The following is a 14320-nucleotide window of genomic DNA, read 5'->3' on the forward strand; positions in this document are numbered from 1 at the left end:
AATTTATCTACTACGATTTATCCATAAATTTAATTTAATTTTTTTTTACAGCCGGCTAGGAAAATATTTTATTCGTATTTAAAGTGTTGAATCATGCAGTAATAATACGTTTGTTTTTTGTTTTTAAATTTTTATTAAAAACGACAAGTGCATAACTCTGGCTAAGTCGCGATTGGACGCGTTGGCTTGTCGGGTTTTGTTTGTTTTACTTCGGCCCATTGATCCATCAACGTCGCGAACCGGACTATGGTAGGCCCGGTTCGGTCGGACCTCGCCCTCTGTTTTACCATTTGTTATCGAAAATATTTTCTCATTTTTTTGAATATTAAGGATGAAATTTTTGAATATTAGCTAGCTCGTTGATTTGGGTTACAGGACGAAGCAGGCACTTATTCCATCTGATCTTGCCAAAATCACATCACATGCTCCTTTCGACTTTCTTCATTGTAATGCATGTACTTATTTGCCCCACCACGTAAAATAATATACCAATATTTTTTGAAGATCATATACGAAGAATAATGCCAAAACAGAAACATTTTTCACTGTTTTCGCACAAAATAATGGCTAGAAGAATAATGTTTGTCGCCAGTGCAGTCATCGGATTATTATTCACCTAATGGCCTCTGGGTCGTCGGCCAGCGGACTGGTTGGTGCGTGATTTCCATACGAGCAGAGCCTAAACAACAGATCCTTAACCCATTAACTCTTATTGATTAATTAGCTAATTTAGGCTTCTCTTTTTCTCTCTTTTCTTCTCAGTCTCACTCACTGCATTTCTTTTGCTCTTTGCTGTTCCAATGCAGAATGCACAGAGCAGTGCTTCTGTTCTGACGATGCCTTTAGCTGAAGAAAAGGGGAACAAAAGTAGCGCCGGAGTAACTGTTCGATGTCATGCTCGTGTGGCTATTTGGTCACAGAGCTTGGGCATGATTACGCCTGTACAATTGGGAGCACGCAGTGGGGAAAAGGAACCAAAAAAGAAGAGGAGGACAAGTTACCTCCTCTCTCACTTAGTCATTTGTACCTTCTTCTTCCTCCTCCTTGCATTCATAATCATTCTTACTGGGGGAAGAGGCTGCCTTCAGCCCGGCCCCGGCCCGGCCCGGCCCACATAGGGATTCGTTCGGCCTGGGTTGAAATCGTAGCCCAATCCATGCTGCTTAATGGGCGTCTATTTAAAGCTGAAGAGTCCGTCTCGGTTTCGCGTCGATCGACTCAGGCCTTGACCACATCGTCGATCGATCCCTCGCTCTCGCTGCATCTTTCCTTCCCCCTCCTGCCCCAGTGTTCTTCACATCGTCTCCAGGGATTTTTACTGATCTTTCGCTTTGATTGTAGGGTTTCCCCTCTTCCTGGTTTCTCGCGCGACGATCTATCCCTCCGCGGGCGAGAAGAGGCAGAGCGGGAGCGCATGGCTTCCTGGTTCTTGTCATTGCTCTAGGGCGGGGCTGATTGGGTTGATCCGCGCTGCGGCGGGATGAGGAGGAAAAGGAAGGGGATTAGGCCGCCGGACACTGTTGGTCTCTGCCTGACCGATGATTTCGACACGGCGCGTCAGATCAAGAAGCAGTGCGGCGAGGATTGGAAGGTTTCTCGGGATCAGAAGGTGGGATCTTGCAGCGGCAGGGGAGAAAAAGGCCGTTTGTGTGCCGGAGGCGCGGCTTCTAGAGTGGTCATGACTGCCCCGCCCTCCGGGAGATTGGCGGCTGATTACCCCGGCCGTGGTCTGAAGAGGAAGCTGGGATGCATGGAGCCTGCGACCAGGATTGGGAGGACGGAGAAACTGGAGGATGAGTATGTTCTTGGACACAAGATTGGGAAAGGGAGGTTTGGTTCTGTGCGGCTGTGCCGGAATAAGGTGAATGGAAAAGAATTTGCCTGCAAGACTCTGCGTAAGGATGGAGATGAGACAGTGCACCGTGAGGTGGAGATCATGCAGCATATCTCGGGCCACCCTGGCATTGTAACCTTGAAGGCAGTTTTTGAAGATGAGATGAGCTTTCATCTTGTTATGGAACTGTGTTCTGGGGGCCGGTTGATTGACCAGATTAACAAGGAAGTGAGGTACTCAGAGCAGAGGGCTGCCATTCTGATAAAAGAGTTGATCACAATCATCAAATACTGCCATGAAATGGGTGTTGTTCATAGGGATATCAAGCCGGAGAATATTCTTCTTACAGCTTCAGGGAAGATAAAGCTGGCTGACTTTGGATTAGCAGTCCGATTTACAACAGGCATTCTTCTCTTCTTTTCTTTATTAAATTTATTATTATCATATATTTTCAATGCATGTAGTTTAGTTTATACTCTTTTTGGCAACATAAACTAGGGTACATTCAATTAATTGCATTCCATCTCTATCAGACTTTTGTTGTTTATGGATTCTTGGAGATTTGGCAAATTCTACGTGTGTTGCCTTCTTGTTACATTGTACATGGGGAAAGGATTGACAATCCCATTCCAAAGACTCAAAAATGAGCACAAAGTACTTGGCAGAAACGTACTTTCTTTGGCCAAAGCACATTATACCTGACATTACAAGACACACTTCTGTAACCAATTTCTGATCATCAAGTGGCAGCCTGTACCAGTCTACACGCATACACATTCATTCGTTTTTGATAGTACATGATATTAGAGTAGATTAGTAACCTCAAGTTGGAATAAAATCTAGGAAAGTTGCACATAATTTACATGAAACAACCCACAACCCCATAGTTAGTCATGCATTTCTCAACAGAAAATCCATGAGGTCAAAGGGCTGATGCAGAAAATATTTAGAAAAGGCATGTTATTGGTCTTTCCATAGTGAATTCTTGGCTATTGATTATTTGTAAGTTAGAAGACAAGAAATGTTTTATCTTTCTTTAAATATTGTTTTGCTAGCAATGAAGGACCACTGGATTGACCAATGACTATCTTCAGTTTCAGTTTGCAATTTCTCTAAGGTTTTAGTACAAATTTCCATTGGGAGAGTGCGAAGAGGGGCTCACATATGGTAGCTCTACTCTGCTGCTTATTTTTGCCAATTGGGCAGTGGAGGGAGTGGAGAGGGAGTCTGCAGCGTAATTTTGTGCACTAAAATTGTTTGTCCAAAACTAGGAAATCATGAGGGAGAGTGAAAGAACATGAAAATAAATAAATAAAATGACATATAGAGTCACCTATCCTTTATGCAATCGTGCCTTTAAATATTCTGATTCGTCTCCCAATAATTAAGGGTTAATTGAAATAGAAAGAAGGTAGTCAGTTGATTCTTTCCTCCTTTGGTTCTAGCCATTGAATTTTGAAGGTTCTATTTCTACTTTCTACCAGTTTACTTGGTTTGTCAGTCTGACGATGTGCCTTAATATGTTGGCTTGTGTTAGATGAAATTCCATATCAGTCATTTGTAATGGACAAATATTCTGCACATTCTAGTGTTTGAATCTTTTCCCATTGAGAATTATCAGGTGTCTTTTAGTGTAAATCTTCTTTTGGATTTTACCAAAGAAATCATAAATTTCCAGCTTCTTCACCCAAAATATGCCATTGTAACTATTCTATTATACAAATGCTTCTTTTTTTTGTTCACTGTTGGTGGCTGGATTATTGATGTATCCTCCTCGCCTGTGGTTTCATTGCTGTGTTGGATGCTCATCATTTTTTTTTTGTCCTAGGCATTTCTCCTGTCTTCATTTACAAGTTCACGATTGCTTTATGTTATTTTGTTGGTTGTCATCCAAATTTGGTTGATGTACAAAAGAGAGCAATTACCCAAATTGCTCAAGATGCAAACAAATTTGTATTCATTATAATTTATGCCAAAATTATTATTATCGGTGAGAACCACACTGTATTATATTTGTTTGACTAAGGCTAATTAACCTTAGGAGTCATAATTTGCCATGTGTTGGTTTGTAATTTTGTTTTCTTTTGAAGTTTCATTGCTAATATTTGTTTTAAAAGTTTCAGTTTTGATGCCTAATCAAAATTATATCAGTACCTGCTGGTCATAATAGCAAGCTGTCACCTGTTAAGTTTTTTCTTTTCTATTTTTATTACCCTTGAGATACTTAATTTGCAATTTCCGTTCAACAATGCCCTATTTTTTTGCTTAAACAGGGCAGAAGCTGTCTGGACGTGCAGGGAGCCCTGCATATGTAGCGCCAGAAGTTCTCCTGGGAGACTATTCTGAGAAAGTTGATATTTGGGCTGCCGGTGTTCTTCTCCATGTGCTCTTGGTTGGTGCACTTCCATTCAAAGGTCACTCTCGAGAAGCTGTCTTTGAGGAAATTAAATTTACAGAGCTTGATTTCGTCAATGGGTCATGGGTATCAGTCTCAGAGCTTGCAAAGGACCTTGTTTGCAGGATGCTTACCCGAGACACCTCCAAAAGAATCACAATCGATGAAATTTTGTGTGAGTAGCAGTTGCAATATGCATGTTTGTTTTCTTCACTTTTCCTTAGCTAACAGTTTATGTCTGTTATTTCAGTGCACCCATGGATCTTGTTCTATACAAAATGCCCATCCGAGTTGATGCGAAGAAAGGCCAGGATTAGAAGTTCTAAACCCATACTCGATATTGAACGAATCGCTGCACTTATTAGCAGCTCTCTTACGACAGAGAGTTCAAATACAAGATCAGAAGAGCAGCAGGATGGTAATTGTTTTGTTGACGTCTTGGCCACTGCAATGGCACGAGTTTCTATATCTGAGACGAAACGTAGCAGGCTTTGTGGTCCGATGCATCCCATCCAGCAGCAGCGCTCATCTAAAATGGAAGCTAATCTTTGTACAGCATTCTGACTTCTGATGTACAGCAGCAGGAGCAGCTGAACCTGCAGATATCTTTCCAGCTGAGTTTATTGACCACTGAAGCTAATGGATTAACTACATCCACATGGCAATCATTAAGAGGCATACCTTCATTTTTCCAGAGAGTTAAAGTTATTTCTCTCTGCTGACCTCTTTAAGAATTCCGAGGCATTTGATATGGTCTGATGATTGCCCAATAGGACCTGCATGTATATAACTGACTCTTTTACCTTCGCAACTTCTACCCCAACATTATTAGGTAGATGGCTATATTTTAGCTTACCTGCTTTGATGTTGAAAAAAAGGAGAAATCCGATTTATGTGAATATGTTAACCACTAGATAAGTTGAGGAGATTCACTAGTTATCAAATGATGCTATCTCTGAAGCTTGAAATTGATTTGATGGGTTTGTCATTCTTGCGGTTTCTTTTTTGTCCCTAACCATTGGTTTAGATGGCGGAAGGGCGGACCAGTTAGGTGCCCAAAAAGTGAGCAGAAGAGAGGAAAGAGACCATCCATTGCTTAGTTTGCTTTGTTATAGGTACAACTAAATACTAGTGCCAAGTTATGACATAAAGATCACTACTATTACGTATAAACAAGTAGTATATAATCAAGTTTTGACCAAGATTTAGCGGAGGAAATGTTTATAATGTGTCAACTCTATTTTAATATTTAATTAAGTCTTAATTAAAATTTATTTTGGTGTTAAAATATGATATAGTTTCTGAAAATACATTAGAAAACTAAAAAAAATTATAGGATACATTATTATTATTGAGCAGTTAACTAAGTTGAGCACTTACAGTCTAAAAGGTAGATATGTAATTACACTCAAATTATTAGTTTAGGGTATTTTAAAAAAAGGACTTGAACAGGGTGAAAACTGAAAAGGCTAAAAGAGGTTGCGTGATGTTAATATCAAAACAAAGGCACACCGCAATTGCCTTTTTGCATATTTAAATTGATAGATATGCATTTGCCCCTCAATTATTAGCGTCGAGGTTAAATTAGTAATAACAGTAAAGGAATGCCGCTGCTCTCCCTTTCACGAACTTTCTCGGCGATCTCCCCAGCTCCTCCTAGTCCTCGCCAGCCTTCCTCGGCGGCACCAAAGCTTCGACGTCGCACTCCTCTTTTCGGGGCTCTCTGTCTTCTGAGCCTCGGTACTCTCACCGCCATCGGATTCAGGTCAGGCTGTGCCGCGGAGTCGCTCAGCCGCCTCCATTTCCTAGGGTAAACTCTATTTCCCCCCTTCCCCGTCCTCCTTCCTGGTATGTGGTCTTCTTGCTGATGTATCTGTTTATATGTGCAAAGAAGATCCTGGTGGCTGAACTCTGATGATTTGGAGGACTACGCCTTTTTCAATGATATATTTGTCTTGTTTCGTATCATATTCATATTGATCTGCGATTTCATGATACTGTGTAAATCACGATAACCCTGGATTCTGTTACATCATATCATCTTCATACTAATTGGGGCTTCAATCCGATTCGGTTAATTGACCCCAAAATTCATTGTGCTCACTTGAAAGAATTTCTAGCTTCGCCTTCTGCTACTAGATAAAGAACTTTCTGAATACTCTGCCTATATTTTTGGTAAATCTGGATTGCAGTTCGCTTCTCTATGTTTAGGGATCATATTATTTTAAGAACACAGTACAAAATTCATGTTAATTAAGCTTATTCTGGTCATTATGTGGTTTGTGCCCTATGATCTTGAAATCTGATTCTTTCATCATACTGGCTATTATCTTAGACGAAGTTTCACAATCTACCCAATACTCAGAAACAATTCATTGGAAAATTCTCAATTTTCTGGGTATATTATACGTTCAAAGCACTTGTACCTTGACAAAAGCATTTTCTTGGATGCGAAACACATGATTACAACTTTATTTCTATTTACTTCTTTTGCTTCTCACTAACAACTCTGCAAAACAGAACTATTGGAGTTCCTTATAGCAATTCCAATAGATCTATTCTCTTTCTTGTATGGCTCCCCTCGTTGTTGATGTATTGAACTTGCTGTTGTGCAGGTCAAAGGCCATTTCCAAACCATCCATGAGAGGTCTTCATTCTACTGGTATGGAGGGTGCTTCAACCACTGTGCCATCTATTGTAGTCTATGTGACTGTTCCCAACAAAGATGCAGGTCTTTCCTTTGAAGCTTGCTTTACATCCCATCTGATTTGCACAAGCAGTTTTCAGTTAATACATAATTTTATGAATTCTATTTGGTTCTGTTTTATTTTCTCTAGTGCCTACATTGGTTACATTTATTTTAGATGTTGCATCGACTTCAATACTATTATTAACAGCTGTATGATGGCTTAGATTTCCTGGAAAAAAAATGATATTTAGATATGCAGTTGTCACAACAACAAAAATTATTCGAATCGGCTTGGATATGAAGATATTGTAAAGGTTCAGATACATTTATTGAAGATGTAATTTGATTCAGGCATTTAAGCAGCAAAATATTACCCATCCTTATACTAAGAATGAAATGATGTGTCTGCCACTGCCTTGAATTGAAGATATTATAAAGGTCACATGCATTTCATATGTGAATTGCATATTCCTTATGTAATGATTTGACCAAGATGCTTACATTCGTTGTTTTAGAACCTTGAATATGACTACCACATCACTGTCAATAAAGTATTTAGATATGTCATAGTAGGCTCAATTCCAGTCCAACAAGATCATGACTTGATTGGGCTGGATCATCAATGAATTAAAAAAGGTAGATTAAAAATTTTAAAAATGCATGCTTGATTAAGAAAGGATGTGGCACAGCTGGAAATAAAAAATGGAATTTACTACACAAAAGGGTGGAGCTTCAAAAAAAGGAAAAATATTAGATATTCAAAAAGGTGATGGAAATAAAAAGAAAAATTAGGTGGGAAGCATTTATTTTCTCAATCTTCATTTCCTTCCTACCCTTCTCTCCTTTTCCTCAAGCAGAAATATTGATGGATATCACATTTCATCATCAGTTTGTGTCTTTTATTTGTCCTTTTGATATATTTTCTGCATAATTTAAGAGGAGATCAAGGATTCTTTTCCAGCATATCTTTTGGAGTTGGTGTCATTTGATAGTTTGCAAAAGATATCAGTCAGTTAAAAATAATCTGACTATCAATCCAATAAGATTGATAGGGTCAGTGAGAGTGGGATATTAACCAAACCAAACAAAAAGCTTACTTTTCTCTCTCAAGGGATTTGAACTAGAACCTTTACCATGAAGCTTTTATGTTGACCTACTTGTGGTAAAGGACCTTGCTCGCTTGCTGACTCAGACACCTGTGTGCAAAGATCAAAACAATCCAAAGTCCTCTTCTCTGTGCTTGCCCTTGTCTCACCATGAATCTTATTTCTCGTACTCATCTATAATCAACTAATATTGCTCATCCAATTCTCATAAAATTAAAAAAAAGCTGACTTTCAACTGAGTCTGATTATGTTTTTCATTTGATATATGCTGTTCTCTCACTGTCTGTTTCAGTTTCCTATCAATTTCTTTTTTTTAATTGATATTATCGAAGATCCCATCTTAGGAATAAGTTCTTTTATAGCTGTTTCTTCAGTCATCATTTTTGTCTTATGTAGTTTTTATCACTAGATTATTGCTTATCAAGGTGCATAGCCACCATAGAGATGAACACAATGGCATTGGGACTTCGCAAAAGAGGTACAAATTAAATAGACGAAAGGGGGGAAGCATTGCTGATGAGATAGCTATACGCCAATGAATAATATTGGATGCCCTTTTCTAAGGCTGTAGTAGCATCTTATGAGGGGGCAGACAGAAGTTCCCTTTCTTAATACACTTTAATTGTTCACTTTATATGGAAATAAAATTTTCTATTTTATCAAGAAGATTGATTGGATTTAGTGAAAGTGTGAAAGTTTTGCTTTTATATGTATGACATTTGCTTTTCCACAATGAAGTTTCTTTTTTGCACTAAGACGGTTTACTTGCACTAAGACTTACTTTTATATATATATGACATTATGCACGTACAATAATATATATTTGATTGATCACAAAATTGTACATGCATCGCAATCAATCAAATATTATATGCATATTATTTTTCCTCTGCTGCCACTCCTTTTCACATTTGTCCTTCTAAGTAAACCTTCCTCAATAATGTAACACAATCTTTCGTGCGAGTTGAGTGCAAACTGTAGAGTGAGGGACGGTGTTCTATCTGATTTGTTGATATGTCTGTGTTATATGTAACAACAATTCAATTAACTATGAACTAGTTCTCCATCTACACATCTCTGAAATTAAAATTTTTATTTTCTTTAGCTTGATTAATCTATCACTTTATTTTTCACATATCATAACTTCACATTCTTAATTTACTCTATTCACTTTATAGGCATAAAGCTTGCTGAAAGCATCGTCAAGGAGAAACTTGCTGCATGTGTCAATCGAGTACCAGGCATGTACAGTATCAATATGTTTTAGCAATAACGACCCTGCTTGAAATATTTGCCCAAAGTTTGTGCTTGCTGATCTTGTCCTTGTATTTTACAGATCCTGTCCATGGCAAATTTTTAAATGGTTTGGTTATGCCATTTGGCTTATATTAGATTCTTGCCTGAAATTTTTATATCCTATAGCAAAGTTCATAATTCATCCTTTTGTTTCATGTTGTGTAGTCTTGATTTTAACATTCAGTAGGATAAATAGAACAACATATTTTGATTCATTTTAGCCAACCAAAGATATACCTAAGTAGGGTTATTTTCACCACACCCTACAAATGCCCTCTCTAATAACGATGCCTAAGCATCCTTCTCTTACAAGTCGTCTTCTTCTTCTTGACTATGTATCTAACTTATCCTTGTGAGATGTTGCACATAGATCCAGGGAAAAGTAATTCTGCTCCACCAACTGTTCTTCCATATCAAACATTTTGGGCTTGTTGAGGATTGGTGAGCAAGGTTGTCAAATTGAGGATTGAATCATGAATTATTTTGGTGATTATATGAATCGTGAATCATACTGAATCGTGAATCATGGGGTCATGTTCAAAAGATAAATAAGTAAAAAAAAGTACTTTAAATTATAAGATTATCCTATTTAACATCTAATATGATTAATAAAGCACATTGCCACAAATAATAAAATGCATTATATAATTAAAGAGTCTAAAGGCCATATTACTGTATTGACATCCTAAAATCACCTATGATTTAAATATCTAAAACAAAAACCTTCAAAGAACAAATTTGTATTTTACCATAATCTCTCTATATCCACTCCACTCAAAATGTAATTCTCCTCATCATCATCTTGGTCTAATATAACCATTTCTTCCTTTTCTTTTTATTCTTCACCTTCTTTCTCACTAATTGCACTCACGAAGGGAAGAAACCTCTAACATCTTTGCCAACAAGTTGTGGTTGAAGAGGCTTGAGGGCCGAGAGACTCCGATGCCTTATGGTTGAAGAGGCTTGAGGAGTAGACATGTTACTGTGAACAATGGAGGGCACTCAAGGAATATAGATGTCAACAAGGATTGCTGAGGGTTGGAAGACGTTCTCTAGTCCATGCTGATTACTGAGGATGTTCAAAGAATACATATGTGGACATCAACATCCTCTAGTCAATAATTGATTGTTGAGGACAAGTGCCAAGCTAAGTCCTTTGGTCAAAGATGTACAAGGAAAAAGCCATCGAAGCTTCATACAAGCCCAACCACTAGACAGATGTTCAACAAGGGTATAGGATGACAAACTATTGCTAAAGAAGCAACCTTTGATGAGTGAAGGGTTGTACACAATGAGCTGCCAGAAGAAAAGGTCGAAAGGTGACAATACAACATGCGAAGGTTTGGAGATGAATTGGGAAACAGTTGATTTGTATCAAATTAGTTGCTAAAGGTGCATGATTTTTAAACTCAAATTAATTGTGCACAACTATTTATTTGTCAAATTAGACTTAATTTATGGCAAAGTTTGGAAAAGGGGAGCGTTGGCGCAACGATAAAGTTGTTACATGTGACCTAGAGGTTGTAGGTTCGAGTTTCGGAAACAACTTCTTGCAAAGCATGGTAAGACTGTGTACAATAGACCCTTCTCCGGGATTCCGCATTGACGAGAGCTTCGTGCATCGGACTGTCCTTTTTTTTATGGCTAAGTTTGGAATTGGGAATCAGTTGATTTGTATCCAATCAGTTCAAATCCTATTAAATTGGGCCAAATGGTATTGCATCAGTTGGAATAGTATCAAATCAGACCAATTCTAGATAGAAACAGTCCACTATACACTTTGAACCATTTTGGGTGTGAACCCAATCTAATCCAATCATGTGATTCACATTTTGAATCATACGATTCTGGTAACCATGTTGGCAAGTAAAACTCAGAAGGGACTATATATAGTTTCCACATTTTTGAGTGGGTGCCTTCAAATTAGGTATCTAACCTACCCCTACGAGATGTTGCACATAGATCCAGGAAAAAGTAATCCTTCTCCATACAACAAGATTTCTAACTAGGTAAAGAAGAATGAGCATTGAGAGTTCGCACTACCTCGAGGTCTAACAAGATGGAGAGAGTCCAAATAATGATCCACCTTTGCTATCAAATTGATATGGATCATGCATCCAGATATTCACTCTTATTAGATTATTATACCATAGATATGATTAAGTCACTAACATTGAGTTCAATTATATTTGTTTGTCCTATAGAAATATTGAAGAAAGATTGTCTTTTCAGTTGCTGATGGAAATTTTCTTTACATTCATTAATTTAGTATATGTAGTATGGTGGAGTGCTGCTATCATAAAGGTTTTCAGTATAACAATCTTTTATACTAACTGTTTTGATCTTTTGCTATCTTTATGAGTTTAAGAAATAATCATACGATTTGGATGTTGGGATTTGATGTTCATTCTTATGCTACATAAATACATACAACCATTTTTCATGTTGACATGAACATGTTAGAAAATTCAAGTGATTGGGCAAAAAACCTTTTTATAGTTTTGGATCAGGTTTCATCAATAGGTTAATTTTCTAATATCATGATGTGTGTGAATGGAAGGGGAGCCTTGGCGCAACGGTAAGGTTGCTGCCATATGACCTTGAGGTCACGGATTTGAGTCGCGGTAACAGTCTCTTGCAAAAGGTTGCGTATAATTGACCCAATGTGATCCGACCCTTTCCTAGGACCCCACACCGATGGAAACTTCGTGCACCAGGCTGCCCCTTTATGATATGTGTGCATGCTTGGATATTTGATCTCTCTTGTAAGTAGTGTTCTCAGTGATTCTTTTGGCACAAGGTAGTTTACTTAGATATGTTGATCTGCTTTGATTTATGTCACAAACACCTACTGGTGATGAGAAACAAATCTATTTTTTAAATGCCTAGTTCCTTTTATTTTATGTTTTTCTAAGTATGTGCCTCTTTTGTTTGCAGGTATCCAATCAGTTTATTGGTGGGATGGCAAGGTAGAAATAGTTTTATATTGAATTATTCATCTCAACTACTGATATGTTATGTTCAGTCTACGACATCCATGAATATTATTCAAGATTTCACTCAGTTAAATTCTTATCTGGAATTTTTTCAATCCTAGTTTTGTTAACAGTTGTATACAGTCCTGAATAGTTATATGCTGCAAGTTTAAGACGTTCAATTTCCATTAAGATATTGTTATAGGTGCGAAGTAAAATGTTAGTTCTGCAAAAGTTCATCTATAGTTGACGGTCATGCTTTAAAAATTCAGCATCGACCTGGTTAAAAATTGCAGCAGCAGGGTAGAGTAACCCCCTTTACCTTCATGACTCAGGTACAAACAGATTCGGAGGAACTACTGATAATAAAAACTCGAGAATCTCTTCTTGGTGCTTTGACAGAGCATGTGAAGTCCAATCATGAATACGAGTAAGTGCCATTTGAACATTGGTTGTGATTAAATATGTTTAACTGATGAGAAACCAATCTACAGGTTCAACCTCCCTGATTGGTAAACTAACAATCTGAGATTGTTGCAGGGTTCCTGAAGTGATTGCGTTGCCCATCACTGGTGGTAATCTCAAGTATCTTGAGTGGATCAAGGACAGTACTAGATCATGAGGTTTCCCAGGGAATAGTTTTGAACGTGTGATGCAGAGTTTTCCTGCTCGAATGGACATTATCCGAACAAGTCTCATTTGAAGGACTATCAGTTAAACTTTGCCCCTCATTTAGATGGGGAAGGAATGGGTTTGTTTGCATCGACATCGGTTTTTTGTATGCAGTTATGTTTGTTTACTGGTGCATGTTTTTGTTTGATGCTTCAAAAAATGGTGGCGAAATAGTGTTTTGGGTGATTGCTTCTCCCACGCCTTGACTAATTCTCAGGTCTCAGGCTTTCTATTCGTCACGTTGCTTTTGTAGCAGGTAGAATTGCTCCAACCCAGTGGAAGTTTTTATGCTCGTAATTACACAGCTTCAATGCTCATTTCCCATTTAACCATGTTCGCTTTCTGTTTCGTTTCATTTTTTCAGTTTCATTGGCCTGATTGGCTCAATTGACTTGCTAGCCTGGTAAATTCAACAACCTGTACTAGTCCAACTGTCTTGATTAGCGACCCAACTCAATTGGTCAACTTGATTAGCTTAACTCATCGATCTACTTAGCTGTAATTAATTTAAATGAAAGAGTCGTTAACTAAACTGAATCATTTTTTAAATTGCTCATTCAAATATTAGAATAGAATCATGAAAGTATAAAGGGAATGAAGTGTTTCTGATTCCTATTCTCTTTATGCATACCACAAGACAACCCAAGGTGTAGTAGCATTTTGTATGCTTAAATAGTAGAATGAATTTAGAATGACAATAGAAATGGGGTAGATTGGAAAAGGGGGAATGATCTATTTCATTTGTATTTGACTACAGCAATTGAATGATATAATTACATAAGGATATAATCAGAAGAATGCTTTATTTTACGTTTAACTCTTGTATTTATTTGCCTTGCTATCCCAATTATCTTGATATAATGGCCAGAGCACTTTCATGCATGTCATGGGAGCAAGTAATATGCACACACAATCTCGTAGCATAAGGGATGCCCTAGTAAACAAGGAATATCGATATCATTGGCAGAGTATTTGGTGAACAAAAGCTACTTCACAACTTATGAAAAGAGGGCAAGGATCAATTAAACAGGTCATGTAGCATAGTTATGAAAAGTTACTAATTTAACTGGAACATGCAGTATCAATTAAATAGAAGAGAATCTAATATTGGCCAAGGATTGCTAAACATGGAGCATCTCAGTGAAAGAGGGCTCTAAACCACTAATATCCATCTCACATGAAGCCTAATCCTACAAATAGGAAGGCACCATCCTCCCCAGACCCAACTCGCCCTGCCTGAACCAGGGTGATCAAATTGCTAAAAAAAAAATTTATAACCAATAGTACTTCTTCAGTACATGATAATCTAATCTAACGACTCATTCAAACCAATGAGATAATGTATTGGATTGC

The 14320-nt window shown here is 37.8% G+C and overlaps 2 protein-coding genes across 2 annotated transcripts; both read left to right on the forward strand.

Annotated features, from left to right (window-relative positions):
• Positions 1 to 1223: 1223 nt before the first annotated feature.
• Positions 1224 to 5170, forward strand: LOC141839621 (serine/threonine-protein kinase PEPKR2-like). The gene is made up of 3 exons (XM_074727413.1): positions 1224 to 2237; positions 4108 to 4404; positions 4480 to 5170. The coding sequence occupies exons 1-3, from the start codon at positions 1481 to 1483 to the stop codon at positions 4791 to 4793; spliced, it is 1368 nt and encodes a 455-aa protein (XP_074583514.1). The 5' UTR covers positions 1224 to 1480; the 3' UTR covers positions 4794 to 5170.
• Positions 5171 to 5794: 624 nt separating this feature from the next.
• On the forward strand, positions 5795 to 13278 carry LOC141841852 (protein CutA 1, chloroplastic). Its single transcript, XM_074730048.1, has 6 exons — positions 5795 to 6039; positions 6845 to 6960; positions 9203 to 9265; positions 12258 to 12289; positions 12631 to 12725; positions 12836 to 13278. The coding sequence occupies exons 1-6, from the start codon at positions 5834 to 5836 to the stop codon at positions 12915 to 12917; spliced, it is 594 nt and encodes a 197-aa protein (XP_074586149.1). The 5' UTR covers positions 5795 to 5833; the 3' UTR covers positions 12918 to 13278.
• The last annotated feature ends 1042 nt before the right edge of the window (positions 13279 to 14320 follow it).

Source organism: Curcuma longa, chromosome 11 (genome assembly GCF_044706935.1).
Source record: "Curcuma longa cultivar G26 ecotype Majalengka, Jawa Barat chromosome 11, ITB_CL_G26_1.1, whole genome shotgun sequence".
NCBI lineage: Eukaryota > Viridiplantae > Streptophyta > Magnoliopsida > Zingiberales > Zingiberaceae > Curcuma > Curcuma longa.